The 20,490-nt window shown below is 41.7% G+C and overlaps 1 protein-coding gene across 1 annotated transcript in view; it reads left to right on the top strand.

Moving 5' to 3' along the window:
- Window positions 1-20,490, top strand: part of BMP2K (BMP2 inducible kinase) — a 153,169-nt gene that overhangs the window by 52,673 nt on the left and 80,006 nt on the right. The window contains exons 3-5 of the mRNA XM_018565573.1: window positions 41-45; window positions 15,360-15,405; window positions 17,458-17,563. Of these exons, the coding sequence (XP_018421075.1) occupies window positions 41-45; window positions 15,360-15,405; window positions 17,458-17,563 (157 nt within the window). The remainder of the gene's footprint in view (window positions 1-40; window positions 46-15,359; window positions 15,406-17,457; window positions 17,564-20,490) is intronic.

Raw genomic sequence — 20,490 nt, 5'->3', positions numbered from 1 at the left:
CCCATTGTTTTTTCTTTTGCTTAGAAACCGAACAATACAGGTGAAGTGAAGGGAGCTTTTGGTGACTACAAGTTTGTGTCTTTGAACCCATTCTTGTTTACCTCGAGAAGACCCTAATTCCTAGGCTAAACACAAGCACCCACTAGCACCCACTGATGTAAGAACATCAGTGGGTGCTAGTTGATTAGATGATTAACGTTTTATTTTATTGAAGAATAATTATAAAGTGTAGACATTCCAAAGTGCCCTTGTCCTTCGTATTGTGGGCTCTTACAGGAATGTTTATGCCCTCTGGGTAAGAAAGACTCTGCCTTCATTGATCAGATCTAGAACATCTGCATGGGTAACACTTCTTTTATGCTAAGCATCATAATCTAGTTTTTTTGCATAGAATGGCAAAGTCCCCAAGTGTTTTTACACCTCACTTCTGTGATTTATTACATTTTGATAAAATGCTGTTGTGGGGTGCTGTATAAAATATTGATTATATTCTTACCATTAATGTAATTTCCATGAAGGGTATTTGACGCCAACCCTTTCACCAGTTTGCATAAAAAATTTATATTCCTTTACTTTCTAGTGGTTCTGGTTACACTTCCAAGGAACAGGAGTCCCGTTAGGGTAAAAAATGTTTTTTTGTTATAGATTAGACACCCTGGGTAATGCCAGCCTAGATCCTTTCTTTATGATAAGGGATGGGACCAGATGTTACTAATGTGGGGCATTTAGCTTTTCTTCATTCTGATGGAAACTGCCCTGAACAAAAGCATGATTTGTGTTTTTGTAGCAGGTGGAGAAAACTTCAAGGATGGCTTGGAACTGATCAGGAACTATAGTTGGGATATTTATTGTCCCTGGAGGGACCCTTTTATAATTTTTGAATGTGAACCATTATTTCCTTTTTAAAGTCTATTTTTCTGACACCTTCTAAACTTGGAACCTCTTATGATGAACAGTACTGCTATCGCTTCAAAGGCATAAGCCTCTTAGACATTATTATCAGTGCACCATCACAGTTTAGAGGACATTTAAAAATAGTATCCCTTTCTTTTTTTTTTATTGCAGTACAGAATAAATAAAATTGCATGAATTATTCATTTTTGATGCAGTATTCTGATAGAAAGTATTTGAAGGTCTTTATCAGTGAGAGGTCTTATAGGGCTGCTTTGCACAATAGTTAATTGAAATCCATTGCACTAAACCCTCAGGATGTCCGAAAAATATGTCTTAAAAGCATATGCCGCCTTTTGCAAAAATGTAATAAATGCACCAGCAAAACAAAAAAAATTGTTTTACATTTTCGCATAGGAGCCTGCAGAGCATTGCAACTTTGATCAGTGCATAGCAGGTTCAATGCACAGGCTCCTGCAGACAATTTCCCCATCCCTAAGGCCCTACAAGGTACTGACCTTTGTTAATGGAGCTGGAGAAAGTGCTGCTGTACTGGTGCTCGATTTTAAGATCTATGAATCCCATTGTTGTGATAGCAGATGGAACTTGTAGTCTCTTCATTCACAGATCCATATGAATGGATGATGTGGTTGTGCAGATGGAGCCATGCACAGCCACACTGAATTCAAATGAATACAGAATCCTGCAAAGATCAGAACCCTGCTTTTCAAATAAACTGGATAAATCTATCTTGTATAATATTACCAGCCTGAAAGCCATAACTGTGTCTGCAGATTGTGGTATTACTCTATGGTTTACTGTAACATCTTGGATCTTGTGGAACATTTTTTTTTTTTTAAGTTTAAAATGTAATTTCAAAATATTTAGTAGCATTAACAACAGAAATAAATAAGTAAACCAATATACTCTCTTTTACCAGCTACATCGGCTTGGGTCCATCATCCACTCTTTACCTCAAAGTGTATTTACTGTAGACTCATTTCTACATGCTTTGATATATGTGTAGGCAGTTGCCAGTGACAGGGCAGCCTAGCTGGCTGCAGGATAAAGTAGGTTAATAAGTGTATATAACTACTTTCAGCTATTTTGATATGTTTATATGTAAATATGTTCAGCACTGTTTAGCCTCTACAATTGTCTCCAGCACCATTTTGGAGAAGCCTGGTGTCCTGATTGGACAGGAAAGCTCGGGAGATTTGGTCGGCCATTTTGGGGTGGTTATCTTATATAGGAAAGACAACCACGGTTGCAGTCAGAACACGTGTGGATGTAGACAGGGACAGAGACCCGCTTGTGAGGGAGAGTCAGGAAAGTGCAGGGAAAGTGTTCCAGCCTGTGAGGGATAGTTCTGGGTTCCTACGGAGTCCTGTATCGGTAATCCGGGTCGGATGAAAAGACTCCCAGTTGTTTATAACCAAACCAGTGTGTCCGCTGTGAGTGCGGGAAGAGTGTGCCAGACTCCTATCTCCCTGTACGGAACGAATATCGCTGCTTCCGGGTAGAGTGCTATCAGCCTTACAGATACGTATTGTGTGCTTGGGTTTAGACGGTGCCAGTCAGTGGGAAGTGTCTAGGGTGCTAACGAATCCCACTACCACTTACATCTGAAGTGACTGTAATGTGTACCTGTGTGAAAACCGTTCGCTTTACTATTGTAAATATTCTTCATACTACCGGCCCTCCGGTAATAAACGTTATCTTGTTAAAAGTCAATTACGTGTGATTCCCTCTGTGAAGCCGCCACACCCCAAACCCGCTTACATATGTGTAATGTAAAATTGCATTAACATCATAGCCCACATATCACTGCATCTAAATTACAGCAAATACCTTGATTTTAGAGCATCTGTAATTCAGTGATGTGATCACATCCTAGTTCCTCTGCAACTCTGTAGGCAATATGGGGGTGGAGCTCATTCCCAGCTTGTGATGTGTCCTTTGACCGGACAGTGCCGATTGGTGCTCTGGTAGTTGTATGACTATTTAGAAAAAAAAAATCTAAACATTATTTTAAAATAAGCCCATATAAGTAATGATTGCTTCACTTATCATTCATTTACATGAAACTGAAATTCTTCGTAAACATCGCAGCCACGCCACGTGATACTCCTAAAGTCTTGGAGGGTGACTCCAGAACCGTGATTTTCCTGATCTCTAACAATGTCATCCTGGAAGTCTTAAAGTGAAACTAAACTCAAGAATTAAATCTTAGATAATGCTTAACTATTAAAGTAGAACTAAAGACAGGGTGTTTTCTTTTAACTTAATGCATTCTCTAAAATGCGCAGTACCTTTGTGCACCCCAAACACCCCCCCGTCGCCACCACCGGGTCCCTGAAGATATCCTCTGTTCTGAATTTCCTGATTGTGGGGGAAGGTACTGAGGGCAGAGAAGCGATTGGCTCCTTCTGCTGTCAGTCAATCTGCTGTGAGGACAGGAGATGGGTGTGGCTTGCCGCATGCTGTGTGTCTCTATAAAAACACAAAGCTACTTGCGGGCATAGCCAGTAACAGGCACTGGTGTCTCCTCAGCAGCCAACTAGCTAAATGGAGACGCCCGCAGCAGAAGGGGGTGGACGGTTTGGGGATCAGCTAAAGAACGTGGAAAGAAAAAGCTTTAAAGAAGAAGGGTAGCACTTTCATGTGAGTATGGCCCTTCTAAACATGAAAAGTAGGGATGCACTGATGCTTGCACTTGTGAAAATGTTCCGATACTAAGTGCCGATAACAGCACTTTAAATGTTTAAAAACAATCGGCTGCCGTAAGGTCCTGCACAAACATCTCCTTCCCGCCACCTGCACCCACCCACTCGTTCAGCCATGGTGAGACCCGTCACAGCGCTGGGGAGTCTCGCACCCGCCTGCTCCAAGCTCGATCTTGTGATGGACTACAATCACACATTTAGTTTACTAATTTGTATTGAGATTAAGGACATCTAACAACCTAGAAATAAGATATCTTCATCCAGATGGGACACAAACTACTAAAAGAAGATACAGGTCTCTTCTGTGCATTTGGGTTATGTTCACACTTCTGTGGCAGCCTGTGTGTTAACACAATACACAATGTAGGCATTTCAAGGTCTCTTGGATCTTGCTTTCTAGGGGCGTGCATTCCTTAGTCCCTAGTAACAATAAAGCACACGGCTTGCTGTAGTCCTCAGTGCTTTATCGTAGTACAAAGCAGGGCAGAGAAAAACAAGTATTTGGTGCATTTCATGCTCAGAAGTGTGTAATCTTAGATTAGGAAAGTCAGGAAATCACCAGCACTCAGTAGTAAAGATAAATATGTCCCTTTTTATTGGACAGAAAGCGTCACAGACATCCAAATAAACCGACGTTTCGGGACCGCGCAGGGTCCCTTCCTCAAGGCAGAAAGATAATGTTAGATTAGATCACGGATAACTAAGTTCCTTTAAGTGTGATACATGTCAGATTTTCTGTCTCTATGAAATATCTTCTGTCTGAATGTTTCAGTAGTCAAGTGGACTACAGTGAGCATTGGACAGGCTTCCTACTTTGTTCATGTGTATTAATGCGCCAAGTTGGGTCTCTTGACCACTCTTACAATTTAATCTGCAGCGTTTCTCATATAAAATAACCTTCATAAGTGATAACATCTGTTTAAAGTGTTTCCCCTTTGTGCTCGGACCCTTTTATGCATTAACTAGTGTGCCCCATGGGTTAAAGTGATAGTAAAGCCTTCATTTTGTTAGAGACTTGAAAGAGAACTATGGGGTAATTGTTTTTCCCCATGGTTCTATTTAGGGTCATGGGAGGACATATACAGCGCCTTCCCGTGACCCAAAGTTCAGTATATCGCGAGCAACAGTGAGCTACAATGCTATCGAGATCCACTCTTGCTGCGTGAATGACAGCTGGCTCTACCTATCTAGTGGCACCTGTACCTGCCTCCTCCCCCGTCCGTTCCTCCACTCAGCACTGGGGGGAATCCCTGCAGGGAGCGGTGACTGACAGTCACCACTCTCTGCAGGGAAATGATTGAGAAGTGAGCGAACGACGGTATGCGTTCGCTCACTTTCCAATCTATTGAGCCGACGTGTGACAGTTTCATTGAGTGATTTTCACTCACCTCATAGTTCTCCTTTAATGTGTATGCTGTTCTCCCAGGTATTTAGCTTGCCCTCCCCAAATCAGCGGGTCCACTTAGCGCTTAGGCTTCTTTTCGGGGGCCTAAGGAGCCACCCTTGTGTGCATGCTCCTGGACGGGACTAGAGCAGAATGGATGCAATGAGCTGTGATGAGTCCAGAGGGAGAAGAGTTTTTTTTTTTAACACAAACATTCAACAAAAAAACTCCAATACGCAAAAGCTCCGGTTCCGCCCCCCTGCGACACGGGCGCTTGCAAGGGAAGGAACCCGGAAGACGGATGCCGGCATCGGCCGGAGGACACAGCGGGGCTCATAGGGACAAGGTAAGTGAGGCTACAGTGTAATCCCGAGGGTGGCTCGGGGGTACCGCTTTTGGTACTGAAAATTAACACCGAGCCACACTCGGGATTACCGCCAGGAAGGTTAATATTAGGGCCCGTTCAATGTTGTGTTAAATGGATGATGCAGTGTATTTAGCGCATTTTGCACAACACACTTGGCGTGTTGTACCGTACACTGGGTGAGTTGCGGTGCCATTCATTTGAATGACACCCCTTGCAGTGCAGCCCAGCTGGCAATACTGCAATATTTTACATTGTGTTGCGGTACACTTTGAAAATGAGTGCATTGACTACTTTTTTTTTCATTGCAACAAATTAAGATTTGGATAGAGTGGCGTGGTGTTAGAACCACTTCTAGGTTTTTATTGCTGTGTCCCCATTGGGTAGATTCACTCTCTCTAATTGTCCTTATCACCAATGCCACCAGGATTGAAAGCGAAGCTAAATCCATAAAATTGACTTGCCACCAGAACAGAAATAGTGGGGAAATCTTCCAAGGAGGATACTTGTTCTCAATACAACTTAGAGGGGATATCTCTCACCAAAAATATCCCATCACTTCCTATTAAACCTGACAGTTTTATCTAGGGCTGTGCAGATACCAAGTGCCTTACTTGGCACAAGTACATGTATAGATCATTTTCCAGCTCCAGGACTAGACTAAAGAAAAGCTCAAAAGTTAGGAGGCAGCTGTCATTTTTAAGGAGCATACGAAGCTCCTTGGGATTTGTACCTCCCTGTTTCAATGTATGATTTGTATGTATACATATAAGGGATGCACTGATGTCATTTTTTCCAGACCAAGTACTGATACTTGTCCAACTACTCACAGATACCAATTACTGATACATTTTTGTTTAGTGTGACATTGATGTGACATTTTGTCTAAAACAATACAGACAAATGATTTCAGGACAGTGGTGGAGTGCCAGGGCCCTGTCCCAGCTGCAACCGCTGCAGCTCTGGTAGTTCTCCTGAAAATGCCAAGTATCGGCACTGGCATCTGCGCATCCCTAGTTTTAACCCTTCCCTACCCCATCCAAAAAAAAAAGGTTTGGCTTTGGATATAATTTTAATGTACAGTGGGCTACTGGAGCTGAGGTTAGTATGTTTAACAGTGAGTTTAATGCACATCTGCACTGTTAAATTAAATCTTAAACCAATCACTATAATTTCATATAAGTTTTAACATGTTAATGATTTGTTTTTTTTCCCCTTGGTGTATCTGTTGCTTTCGTTAAGCTAATACCTGGTGATCCTGCCACAAAAAGTCCTTCACCAGACACCTCCTGTTATGGGGTGACAACTGCCTTTCAATTGTGCTCCTGCATTTTCTGCCTGGTTGAGACTACATGGGGCCATGCTAACGCACATTGCATATAATGGGATACAGTTTTCAACTATCAGGAAGTTGGTCCAGAGCAATGATGTGCAACCAAAGCTGTTGGTAGTGCATGTAGACAGAAAGAGGATGGATGAGATTAGCAGCACTGAGATGCAACAAAAGGATGAAAACCGATTGAAAGCAATATTTTATTGGAAGAACAAATAGCAGTTGTTTGATACATGGTTCTTTAGAATGCAAACTAAATGTCATCCAGTAAGGGTTTAGATTTACTTCAATGCTGGTGTCTTTTTACCTGGCCTACAAATTATTTTTTTTGGATATTATTTATGATGATAAAACATATCGTATAATAAGAAAACGTCCCCCATGTATTCGGAAATAAATCGAAGGTGACTTGGCGAAGAGAACATAGGCAGGCACCAGGACCTCTAAGTGGGTTTTTATAAAGCTAAAGCAGAAAATAGTGGTCACTTTCTTATATGCAGAGTGGCAGATTGTTGAAAAGCAAGACTGCCTGAACAGAATGATAAATCTGTTCATAATTCACATACTGTACATTCAATTGTGTATTTAGCAGTTTGCTTAACTGCATTAAATGTATTTTTATGATCACTTTGTGTAATTTGTGAACCCTCAAAGAAAGAGGTCAGTTTAGTTTAACTTAGCTGCCAAATGTAGACTTTGGGCTTACATTAAATAAACCTGGCACAGAAAAACAGGAGGTGGGGGGGGGGCTAAATGTATTTAATTATTGCAATCAGACTAGTAAGCTTTGAACAATTGTGGATTTGTTTTGAGCTAGCACACCCTACCTTTTAGTTATGGGGGCAAGTCCACTTGTTAATACCTAAGGCTCCATTCACACAGGAGTGGTTGTCCGCACGAATATGCATGGAAAAGCTCTAAACATAAAAAGCAATGCACTTTAATGGGCATTGTTCAGACTTTTGAAGCGGCTGCGCAGTACGAAACCGCGCCTCCTGCAAAAAGTACAATTGCTATTTCAGGGGCAGATTCCGCATGTTCGTGGCTATAGTAATATAGCGGAATCCGTGCAGTTGTAAAGATTTTAGCGTTTGCATGCCATGCGGTCTTTCGTGCGGAAAACCATGCGGGAAACACAAAGCTATATGTGAATGGAGGCTAACTAATGTTAGGCTGGTCAGAAAGGAGGTAAATGTTACGTAATTCAACTAGCGTACCACCAGCAATATGGCACTGGCTAGTGCAGATGTGCTTTAAGTCTACAACTTGAGTTATATAGCCGTTCTGAGGCAGTTCACTTACTTTTGGAAGGCTGCTATGTCATTTTGGCTGGGAATCATGCTGTAGAGTTGTGAATGAACTGCCTGACTTCAGAGAACAGCCTTGGCATAAGCTGGCAGAGTGTTTTTGCAAGCAGTTTTACCATTTATGTTCAGGGATCACTTGTCTGATTACAGAGCCTATATATGGGAAGTTCAGCTTTCTTTTTTTTTATCTTGAGAGAGATTTCTTTTGTTGAGTAGGTTCTTTATTGTTAGTTTTACTTGTGTTAATTCTGGCTTGTCCTTAGCATTTTTTCCTATCCCAGAGAAGCTTAAAGTGTAATTCCTATACTAGTGCTTTATAACATACACATACTCTTTGGCCACATTAAAGTCGAACTTCAGGCAAACCGCTACATGCACAATCGATATACATGTATGTGAACTGTGAGGATTTGTGTTTTTATATTTACCTACTATCACAGCCAGATCAATCTATTACTTTCTGGCTTTGCTTACTGTTTGCTGGGTGAATTATCTATTTGTTGGACATAGATGATGATGGTGATGATGTAATTGGATGTCCTGCAATAATAATATGAGAAGCTTATTTTGTTTTCCTTTTTATTTAATAGTATCTGTTAAATGCAAAACAATTGTCTTAAACACCTCTGATAGAAGCTGCCATCCCCACCAGGCTGCATACTAATTCCAGGGCTGAGAAGCTAAACCCTTTCTGCTGCACAGCCAGTGACCCCATCACTGCCCCCCAAACTAATATTTGATTCCTTTACGGGAGAATGGCTGTTTTTTAGACAGGCATTTTTTTGTTGTGATTTGTTCTTTTTAGAGTCCAACTGCAGGTATGGGACCTACTTCTTTGGGTCTGGGTCTTCTGGGTCTTTGGTCCAGTCTTATGTAGTCACAGGCCCTCTATATCCTCTCATTCCTTCAGCTTTGGGCGACTTTGGAAATGCTGCAGAGAGTGGCACAATGTAGTGATGTGGCTCTATTATTCAGCATTCCCTTGCCCTGGGTTTAAAGCAAGTAGGTTGGCTGACGCTGGCCATCATTCAACCGGGAAGAGGATCAGCACAGAATTGATGGATTGAAGAGTCTGCGAGGGACAAAACTGAAAATCGGATAAATATAGTGGTCAAAGCTGCTTTTTTATTTTTTCATAGGTGCCGAAGACTGAGATTCTTTCCTTTTTTGCTCAACCTGGAGTTGGGCTTTTTGTTGGCATTACCCTTTAAATGTCCCAGTAATGTATAGATTTATTTTTTAATTGTGTGTCATTTTAGTATATCACCTTTAGTATATTTGTTAGTAGCATTATCTTCTGTTTAGTGTCGCTTCATCCTGTATGGAATGCAGGCACAGTGAATCACCAAATCAAATTGTTGGTAGTTGCAGTTTTGGCACATATTTTCTGCAAACATCCCACTTTGCTAACAGGAAACTGTAAAGTCTATGTGACCATGTACATGTTGTTAGGTCATTTTGGATTGTATAGAACACACGTTATTCATTGAAGCATTTTCTCTATCGTTTACATTTTATGTATGCAATAACCAATGTTTTTCCTTAGCACTACTTCATACACATTCATACTTTAAAATTGTTTGTTTTTATATTAGGAGATTATCAGATCCTGTAGAGAAAAATGCAAAACTTTTTCCATAAGCAATCCATGTGAATCAGGTTGCACTGAAGGTCTTTTTCAAAAGTTTATGTTCTAATATCTTAAACTATACGTGTCATTATTTTCAAAGAAGGCAGCTCCATAAAATGTAAAATTTAATGTGTACAATCACGTGACATGTTTAAAATGTACATCAACGCATGCACAAAATGTGCATTGACCTGTAAATGCATGTACATTTTGCATGTGATAATAAACCTTGCTTTACACATTACTGCATGTATGTAATTGTAAACATAGCTTTCAGTTGTGTGAGCTTTAACAGCTTCTAGCAGGGCACTCGGAACATTTTTTTTGTTACATTAGGCATGGAGTTTCTCAGCGATCGCGGTGTGTTCCAGCAGCTACCGCTCTGGAACGCACGCGCTTTCGGTGTGAACAAGGCTTAAATAAAGTGTCTGCTTGTGTAATGAACATTGGTCAGATTAGACGTGATAAACTTATTTTTGAAGTTGAATGTTCTTATTTGTGCATGTCTTTGTGTATATTTACATAAAGTCATGTCCTCATTTATACAAGTGGACTCTATATACAGTATGTTGGTGCTCTATAATGCAAACTCAATACTGTGGCAGATATTCTGTCTGATATAAAAGCCATGATATTTTCTAAAACTAATGCTGACCGGTGCAAAGACAGGTTTTTGTGTTGTGCTGATACAAATCATTTTTTATTTGTATTTTGCTTCGGGCTGCAGATCTTCTGTGATCAATAACATGAATTTGTGAGCACTTTTTCACCACTAAAAGCAAACAGCAATTTCCTGAGCACCCGAGAAGCTCCCAGACTTTATGCAGTTTAAAAAACAAAAGGGAACAGAGCGCCACCTCCGTGTGTAAAATCGTTTATAAGGATAAATAAAACAAGGGATAAATGTACTCGCAAGCAAATGTTTTCATCACGCTTTAACAAACAAACAAGAGGCTACACTGTCTGTTAACCCAACATGGTATCACCCCGACTATGTACCATGGCTGCCTCCGGTCACATCACCATCCACCGGTCGCAGTCAGCCAAGATTGACTCGTTTCTGGGCCAAGCCCCCTTCATCAGCATCATGATTCGGGGTGACACATGTTGGGTTAACGGACAGTGTGGCCTCTCGTTTGTTAAAGCCTGATGAAAACGTTTGCTTGTGAGTACATTTATCCTAATAAACAATTTTACACACGGAGGTGGCGCTCTGTTCTTTTTTGTTTTCTATGTTCGTGGTGGAAGCCCCAGAGCCTTGGATGAGCAGCCCCTCAAGTCTGTGTGAAAAACTGTGATAAACTGTTGATAACTTTGATTATGCAACAGCAAGTGGATCGTTCAGCTGGCAGCCATTAGCACCAATAGTTAGGCCTTGTTCACACCAAGTGCAGAGCAGTTGCAGACCGGATCAAAACTGCGTCCAATGTATTCCAATGGTATTTTTTGCTCCAGTTCACATCGCTGCGTGCAGTTCCAGAGCAGGTGAAAAACTGCAGCAAGCCCTATTTTATCTGCTCTGGAACGCATGCAAGTGCATCAAAAACGCATGCAAATGCCTGAAACTCACTGAAAGCCCATGTTAAACTAAAAAATGTTTCCTTTTTTTTTAACCAAAAACGGCCAGGAACGCGGCAAAAACGCGGCAAAACTTACTGCACTGCATCTGCAGAAACCTGAGCGGATCTGCTCTGCATTTGGTGTGAACAAGGCCTTAAAGAAAACATTTTATGCAGTTTAAGTTTACCTTTTGGCTGCCCACACCTACTTATATATGCTCACTGTGAGTTACATTGGCTGTTAAAGTTTTGAACTAACATTGAGGGGCAAAAAGCAAGAGATATTGGGCTAAAGGTTTAACTTAAAGTGTAACTAAACACACAACCTTTTTTTTTTTTTTAGATAGGATAAAGTAGAGAGGGTTTAGAACACGTCAGGTTTTAATTGCTGTCTGTGTCCCCGTTAGGAAGATCCATCCTTGCTATTTCCCCTGGTGACCGTTATCACTGAAAGTGCATTAATAGAAATAGCTCTTCCAAGGGATTTCCTCTCAGTTCCTGCAATGGGTTTTGGACAGGATGTAATGAGAAATCTCCCCAATGGGACACAGGTGGCAAAGAAAGCTCGCCCTATCCCTCCCTTACGCGATCTAAAACTAAAAAAAGTTTTGGCTTCAGTTCTACTTTAAAGTAGAGCAGCAGGCAGATATGACACAAATACCGTTTTTCCCTGAATATAAGACACTGTCTTATATTTCTTTTGCCCCCAAAATGGTATGGTAAGAATTAGAATATTACTGTTGCTCTATTTCTTTTCCTACTGGCCAGTAAAGCAGATTCTGTTCTTTCACAGGCGGAGTGCATCTGGTATCACTCCGCCTGTCACAGTAACCGGCGCTATAGACGAAGTAGCGGCTAATGTGGCTCAGCTGCCGCTTTCTGCTTGCTTTCTACAGCGCCGGCTTCCTTTTCCATCAGGGACAGCGATACCAGCGGTGCAGCAGTGGGGACATCAGACAGTGGACAGCGCAGTAAAGTACATGCTACCACCAAACTCGGTCTTATTTTCGGGGTAGGCCTTATATTACAGGAATCTTGAAAAATAGTGCTAGGTCTTACTTTCGGGGAAAGCTCTGTATTCAATAATACATCTTTAAATGTATTTTCTTTATTGTCCATTGAGAGACACTGGAACACAGTATTTATTTTGCCATTTGAGTTATACTGTTGTCTACAGGAGGTTGGGACACTGGCAAACAAAAAATGTTCAGCCAGCTCCAGTATAACCTCCACTCCATGCATCCTCCAATTTTTTTTTTTTTTTCTAGTGTCCCAGGGTTTTTTTTTTTTTTTTACCTTAATGCATTCTCTGCATTAAAATACTGTCTTGCTAAGACTTTGCATCACTGATTAAACTCAGCATTTTAGTGCTAGTGTAAACTGTCACTAGAACAATGTGCCCATTGGAGGATTTCCCAAATATTCTCTTTCTCCTAAAAGCTCAGAATTTTAAATTTTCATCCATTTTCAGGACCTATTCATGCTACCCTGTTGCAAATAATGTACAAAAACTGTGGGCCATTCATTCATACAGATGTCTGTCCCAGGTGCATTAAGATGACATTTAGGAGTGGCTCCGCATCACACCAATGCATTTAAAAGAGAACTATGGCGTTAGGGCTTTTCTCCATAGTTCTCAGAAGGGTAACGGGAGGACACAAACTAGCGTCCTCCCGTTACCCAAAGCTCAGTATACTTAGACGCCGCAGCTGAAACGGATCCCGACAATTATGTCTGGATCCGCCCAGCTGCGTGAGTGACAGCTGTCTCTGCCTATCTAGAGGCAGAACCAGTTGTACCCGACCCCTCCCCGTCCATTCCGCCAGTCCGTGCTGGAGGATCGAACAGGGGAGGGGAGAATCCAGTCACTCCCCTGCCACGGCTCTCTGCCGTGACAGGATCGAGAAGTGAGCGAACGCCGGTATGTGTTCGCTCACTTCGCGATCTACTGAGCGGACCTGTGACAGTTTCATTGTCACAGGTCGGCTCAGATTATGAGGTTGAGTGAAAAGCACTAGCCTCATAATTCTCATTTAATGTGTACTGTGACTGCTGGTGTTTAAAAGAACAAATAAAACAACTTTGGGCTTTAGATGCAAAAAAAAATAATACTCTGAGCACTTTAGCATCCCTGAAATGGGAAAGCGCCTTTAAGGGAAAAACCTAAGTGGTTGGTAGGTGTAACATCTTTACAGTATATATGGAAATGAAGAAAAAAAAAAAAGTATCATTACTTGTGCCATCCGGTTTTGACCTTAGTTCATTAAATGTATTCTGTTTAACCACTATAGCAACATAGCACATCTGTTTGTCTATTAATTAATACGGCATTGTAAACCTAGTGTAGGCTAGCAATTATAAAGTGTCCTGTTCACTCCTTATTTCCGAGACACTATGATCGTCTACTCTACTGGATAAACATATTGGTGTTAATTCACTGTATTCCACACATTGCTAAGACACGTTGATGCACTGTTGACATTATTGTGGAATGTCCATATTATGTTGTGTTTCAGCCATGCATTAGTATGTTTGCAAAATAAGTGAGTGCCTTGCAAGCATACAATGTTCACATATCTTTGGTGTAAGAATAGACTTCACTTGTGGTAGTACTTTACTGTGTGGAAATGTTCAGCTATAGAAAAACCTGTCAAATCTAAATAGTTTTTGTAAGAAATAAAACAATTGGATCATCGTCAGCATGATAATAATAGAGTTAGAAATCCTGTTTGTTTGTTTTACAAACATTCCCTCTTTAATTCCGCTTTACTCCCGATCTCTTCTTCCCCTTTAAACCTTAACCACAATGTTTGCATCTCGCCATGGTTGACATAGTTTGGTTCACCAGATTTTTCTATGAAAGGACTCCTGAACACAAAGGTTTATCTTAGATGTTGTTAAAGCAACTAAAATTACAACCGTTGTGCTTTATTTAATCATTTAAAGGAAGAACTTTTCTTGTTGCTGATTGCAACTCTCATATGACCTTCTTCATGGTTTGACTGTAGTAAGCTAGAATAAGTGTACCTAATTGATCACTGTAGGCAAAAAGTATAGAACTAGTGTCTGTGCATTGCACTTCCTTGTACAATAGAACTTGGTGCACCATAACCACTATGGTGGTGTGTATTTGAATACACAAAATCTTGAGCTTAGCATCAGTAGGTGATATTAGAGAGTTACCATTTCCTGTTATGTTTGTTTGAAAATTGACGGTGGGCTGAACAAGAAAAGATCAGCTGTCATGGGCCCAGATATATATTTTCTATGTTGATGCAGTTTGTAGCCCTTTTTTTCCCTTACAGCAAAAATTAATCCCAAGGAAATACCAGGTACTTCTGGGTATAGAGGAGCAAGTGACTCACTCTGTGTGATAGCACTAGGCGAACCAGCTCACAGGGCGTCCATAGCCCTGAATCCACTATGATTCCAGAGACTCGAAGCTTACACCTGGCTTTTCTTTGACGCTTGGCAGCTGAATAAAAGACGGCGGAACAAAAGGAAGATGCTTGGAAGGGCAAAGCACAGGTTTAGTTTGGGTGTATGTAGGCATGTGGCATTGACCAATGGCTTATGTGCCTTAAGACTTTGGTGGTAGAGATCTCTGCTCCTTGCACCTGCCACATTTGCATCGCGTTTATAAAGCATGCAAAAAGAGGAACAAAAACTTCTTGCTTAGCCTGGTAACTGGTCATGACTAGAGACTGAGCAGAAAAATCTAGCAGGAGGATGTTTGAGTTAAAAGAGATATGAGAGGCCAAAGGGTGATTGTGCTTACTGACATCCACCCAGACTAAACTATTAGTTTCTAGTGGACTTCAAGAGGACCTTTACCCCCTTTTACTAAAAATCACAGCAGCATGCAGCTCTGCATGCGGACTTAAAATCATCTTTCATTCATTAGTTAAACAAACTTGTTTTCAATTTACTTACAAATAGAGTTAATCTACTTCTTGGTCCAGTTCTGGCACAAATGATATAAGTGCCAAAGTGTTGCATCCTGAGAAGGTTACATCAGTAGAGCATTGCTGGGAAATCTCATCTGTGATCTCATGAGGTCTCAGGGAAAGGCTTTCCCCCCCCCTGAGATGATGTGCATGGTCACAAGTCCTAGTCAATGTCTAGTTACATGTGAGAGAAATCCAGGAAGTAAAAGGAGAGCTAGTAACCTGCCCTTAGTAAACATGGCCAGAAGATGGCCAACAAAATGTGTGTTTGTTGTTATTGTAAAGATATGGGTAAAGGTCCATTTTAAGTCTACATTCACACATATCTTTAGGTGCGGTTTAGGGATTCCTGCATCAGAAACTTGCGATTTCCTGCTGCAGGAATCCCTAATGTTAATGATCGGGTGTCAGCCGCTGCATTTGAATGCCACCACACAACATGTAATTGTATGTGATACAATTCCATGCGGTTAGGAATCCATAACTGTGTGATTGATTGAATTAAAAAAAATCAAAGGGTGTAATACTACTTTAACCCCAGTCTTTGACTGGACAGTGAAAGCAGAAGCAGCACACTGATGAGCTCATTTCTCTTTTTATATCTGCTCTTACCATCTATCTGCATGCACCTTGCACTGCAGCACACCTGACTGGCTCCTTCTGACTGGAAAGTCAAGCGAAATTCAAGTAAATGTAGTCCAGCATGTTAGAAAATACTGCATCCTATGAGCAAAGAGCACTGCCCATCATTGACACCACTGCAAAGATTAAAGGCAGACTCCAAGCTAAAGAAAGGAGGGTTTGTGGAGCTGCAATGTTTACCTGGGTATCTTCTGATGACCCTTTCAGATAGCTGTCCTGGGGTTGCTTACACAAGAAAGTTGAATTAAAGGCTCCTGTATGACAGTCTCAATAAGTACCACTTCCAGTTACTATGTGAAGCACAAGTCTACAAAAGTGTAAAAAAAAAAAAAAACTTCCTTTACCCTCCCTGACTGAGACCAATTCTCCTTCATTTGTGTAATTTGTGTCATTCTTCTCCATCCAGACACTGCAACCTCCAGAGGAGGTGCTGCCAATCCAGAAAGCAGTTGGAAGGACTAAGTGTGGCTAGGTTCTGATTGACAAGCTACAGGCACATGACTTAGCAGTGATTAATGTTGATAGCCACACCCCCTGCAACATTCTGTCATTCCAGTGTAATGCAAGCAGGCACAGTCTACATGAGAGCGTCAGCTCTTCATTGAATTTGTGAGCAGTGCAGCATTGTTGCCACACCATCAAAGAAAGCTGCATTAGATGGACTTCAATGGCTGGCCAAAAATGTGGGGGACGAAGACAAAACTGTAAATGCAGATGCACTTATAATTAAATTATTATTATTTTTAATGGGAGGCCTTGATTCTACTTTAAATTATAGTTATCCTATAAAAAAAAGGCCATATTTACTCCCCATGTCACGCTGCGTATCCCGGTTCCTTTCTTTTTGAGAACCCATATTTTTCTTTAATCTTTGTACTGATGGCTGGATTGGCAGTGGCTGCTGTATGGCCTAGAGAGGTAATGCTTGGAGCAGAACATTTAGATAAGTGAATTGCAGGTACGATATATGGATATACTGTAAGTTTAGCTCTGTTGCATCCCACTTTTCCCATTTCTGTAGTCTGAAGTTCACCCTTAAAAAAGAAGTAAGTAAAGCCAAACTTTTCTTTTGGGTGACAGGAGTACATTCACTAATGTACTTGTTTTCCCTCATTTTTCACTTTAACCCAGATAGCATGACTTAATAAATCGGCTTTTGGACATTTCTGGAGGTAGCCTGCAACAGCAGTTTCTCCGGGACAGATAAATAAGACTGTTAACATACCTTTTATATCACCATTTAAATGTAGGCACAATTTAACTTAAACATTTACTTTATGCCCACTGGTCCCTTTTTACTATGGCCTTTAAAAATAAATAAATAAGTAAGTAGTAGTCATCTAAATCTTTGTCTCCTGTAGCTTCTGCTTTTCAGCTGTGGCAAGGGCAGACTCTATGTTAGCCAGAAGTGCTAGTTGGTTGCCCAGACAATACAAGTGGAGCAATAACCAGCAGGGGCCCCACACAAGGAGAAAGAAGCAAGAGGGACCTATAGTCAGTTTTTTAATTTTGGTCTACTTCAACACCTTTTATACATTTTAGTTATCTTCACAGTACATCTGGAACTACATCCAAATCATTCTTGATAACAAACCAGATACCTTTTTTTACCTTTTATAAATAGTGTAGGCATTTTGTATGTTTTAATTGTGTTCTTTTTCCTCTTTTTTTCAGAAAGAGCTATCGGGACATAAAAATATTGTTGGATATATAGACTGTGCCATTAACTCTACCAATGATAACGTCTGGGAGATCCTCATCCTAATGGAATATTGTAGAGGTAATTTTTGACACATACTGTATTCAAATATAACTTTAAACATATGCTAGTTGTGCAGTGATTACAGTGCCAGTTGCTGAACAAAAGTGTAGATGTGTCATTGGACAGGGTGGTGACTGCAGCCTGTACTTATGTCTCCTGGAGGAGGGCACGAGGTAACCATAGCATAATGTGCAAGTATGTTGTACATACTTGAGCCTGGGGTCTGGTGCAGACCTGGGCAACCCTATTGATTTCAAAAGAGAAGATGTGGCATTGGACAGGGTGGTGACTGCAGCCTGTACTTATCTCCGCTGGAGGAGGGCATGAGGTAACCATAGCATAATGTGCAATTATATTTTACATACTTGAGCCTAAGGACTGGTGCAGACCTGGGTGACCCTATTGATTTCAATGGGGTACATCCGCGTGGCAATCGCAGAGAAAAGGTACATGTACTTTTTTTTCCGTTACACGATTCCGCGGCTGCTTTAGCCGCAATCGTGTTTGGGTTGCAAGGGCAGAATCGCGGCGGGAAACCGCGCAATCCGCCCAGCATGACTGGGGTGCCATTAGAAAATAATGACACCGCCAGCGCGATCGTCAGTGGTGGGCGACTCCATGACCGCACGGCAATCCCCATGGTATCGTGCACGATTGACACGCGGTCACGGATCGCTCGGGTATGAACCTGGCCTCATGGCATGTGCTCACTCCCACAGAGCAGAATTTAGTTCCGCTTTAAGTTTAGAAGTTTAAGTTTAAGAAGTTTAAGATCGACTATATACAAGCAATATACTGCAAGCATTTTCAATAACTTTATTATTCTACTTACCTTCTGTGCTTGATGCCATCAAGTGTTGCATCTACCTTGTCAGGGGTGTGGAATTCCTATCGCCCGACGCCCGGGACATGCAGTTTTGGGCGCCGGGCAAGTAGTTTTAAAGTACATTCAGCCCGGCTCCGGACAAGCAGAGCTGAATGTACATTGTGGAGCCACCACCGCTCATTTAATACAAGTGGTCTGATCAGACCACATGTATTAATTTTAGCAGCGGCGATCGTTTCTGCCCGCACCCCCCGCCGTAGTTTTCGGGGTCGCCCGCTCTCCCGGGGGACCCCGAAAACTAAGGCACAACGGCTCAGCCATAGAGCAGACGAAAAACGTCTGCTCTACAGGCTCTCTGTGTGTTCTCTGAGATCGTGGCGCTGTAATCACAGCGCCACCTGTCTCGGCTGTCAGGAACTACACGGAACAGCTGTTCTGTGTTGGAGGGCAGGTTCCATAAAGAGAACCTGTCACCTCCCAACTATCACATAAGGGATTTTAATCTCCTATGTAATAGGAAGAACATTAAGGGGGAAAAATAAATCAATAAAAAGTTAAAAAAATTTAAATATATAAAGATTTAAAAAATGAAAAAGTAAAAAATAGAAATGAAAAAGTAAAAAATAGTGGCTTCCTGATTGACCAGGAAGCAGGTTTCCCGGCCAATCCAGCAGGCCAAACAACATGGAGCCAGCTTCCGTGGCAATCGGGAACCTGGGCGGGATGTCATTACCTGCTGCCCGGTTTCCTGATTACCAGGGAAGCCTGCTCTACGTCAGCGGAAGCACCGGTATTAGTATTCAGTGTTGGCGAGATCCGAAAGCAAAAGCAAAAAATCGGTACTCGTACTCGATACCGAAAAACCGGTATTGGTGCATCCTTAGTTTTGATTAAAACTATTTTTTGTATTGGGACAAGTAGATTGTCGTGAAGGACAAGTAGATTTGGCCCCCACTTTAGCCCTTGGACATGTAGTTTTTTTAAAAATTTCCACACCCCTGCTTGTATAGTCACATACTCAATACCACTGTTGTATGTAGAAACATTTTACTCTCAGCATCCATTTAGATGCATAGTATTCATTGCTAGCATGTTACCGAAAATGAAACCTAAAGTGTGGGGCTTTGCATAGTGTTACTTAACTCCAAGCTCTGTAAGCTTAAAAGAGAACTAAGGGGTAACCTTTTTATCCCATGGTTCTCTTCAGGGTCACGGGAGGACATATACTAACCTCCTCCCATGACCCAAAGTGCAGTATATCACGTGCCATTGCCTGCGATATACTGAGACCAGCGCAGCCGGTATACTGTCAAGATCCACCCAGCTGCTTGAGTGACAGCTGGCTCTGCCTATCTAGAGGCAGAGCCAGCTGTACCCGCCCCCTCCCCGTCCGTTCCTCCACTCAGCGCTGGAGGATTGGAGAGGGGAGGAGGGAATCCCTGCAGGGAGCAGTGACTGATGGTCACCGCTATCTGCAGGGAGATGATCTGGAATTGAGCAGATCGGTGCATGTTTCTGCTCACTTCCCAATCAATAGAGCCGACCTGTGACAGCTTCTTTGTCACAGGTCGGCTCTAACTATGAGGATGAGTGGAAATCACTCACCTCATAGTTCTCCTTTTTAAAGCGACACAAAACACTCAGTTTTTTTTCTCCCTATATACATCTACACAATGAACATTCTCCAAAGAAAATAAAGTCTTACTATTTTAATCCCTTTAGAAAGTCTGCTGTGCTCGCTCCCGTTGCTCTTCTCTCCGCTCACACTTCCTGTCACTTAGTAAGAGCCGTGCACGTTGATTCTGGTCACACACGTGCACATCTTTCTTTGCCTACAACTCCTATGAGGCAGAGGGAAATCATCTATCCCTGCACACAGCTGCCTCCTCTCCCCTCCCCCTCCGTCTCTTCACTAAACACACTGTGACAGTTTCAATGCTTGTAATCTCCTCTGCAATGTTCTGAATTATCAAAATTACTTACAACAAATCTACAACAATCAATCAAGTTTACAACACTCTACATAGAAAAACAACTTTATTTCAAATGTAGGAGCTATATCCTCCTATGAGAGTGTGACCAGATTCAGCATGTGAGGTGAGACTCAGAAGAAAGTATG

Source organism: Nanorana parkeri, unplaced genomic scaffold (genome assembly GCF_000935625.1).
Source record: "Nanorana parkeri isolate BGI_ZX_2015 unplaced genomic scaffold, ASM93562v1 scaffold860, whole genome shotgun sequence".
Taxonomy (NCBI): Eukaryota; Metazoa; Chordata; class Amphibia; order Anura; family Dicroglossidae; genus Nanorana; species Nanorana parkeri.
Note: the sequence above shows the minus strand (reverse complement) of the source record. Positions and strands in the feature narration are given on the sequence as shown.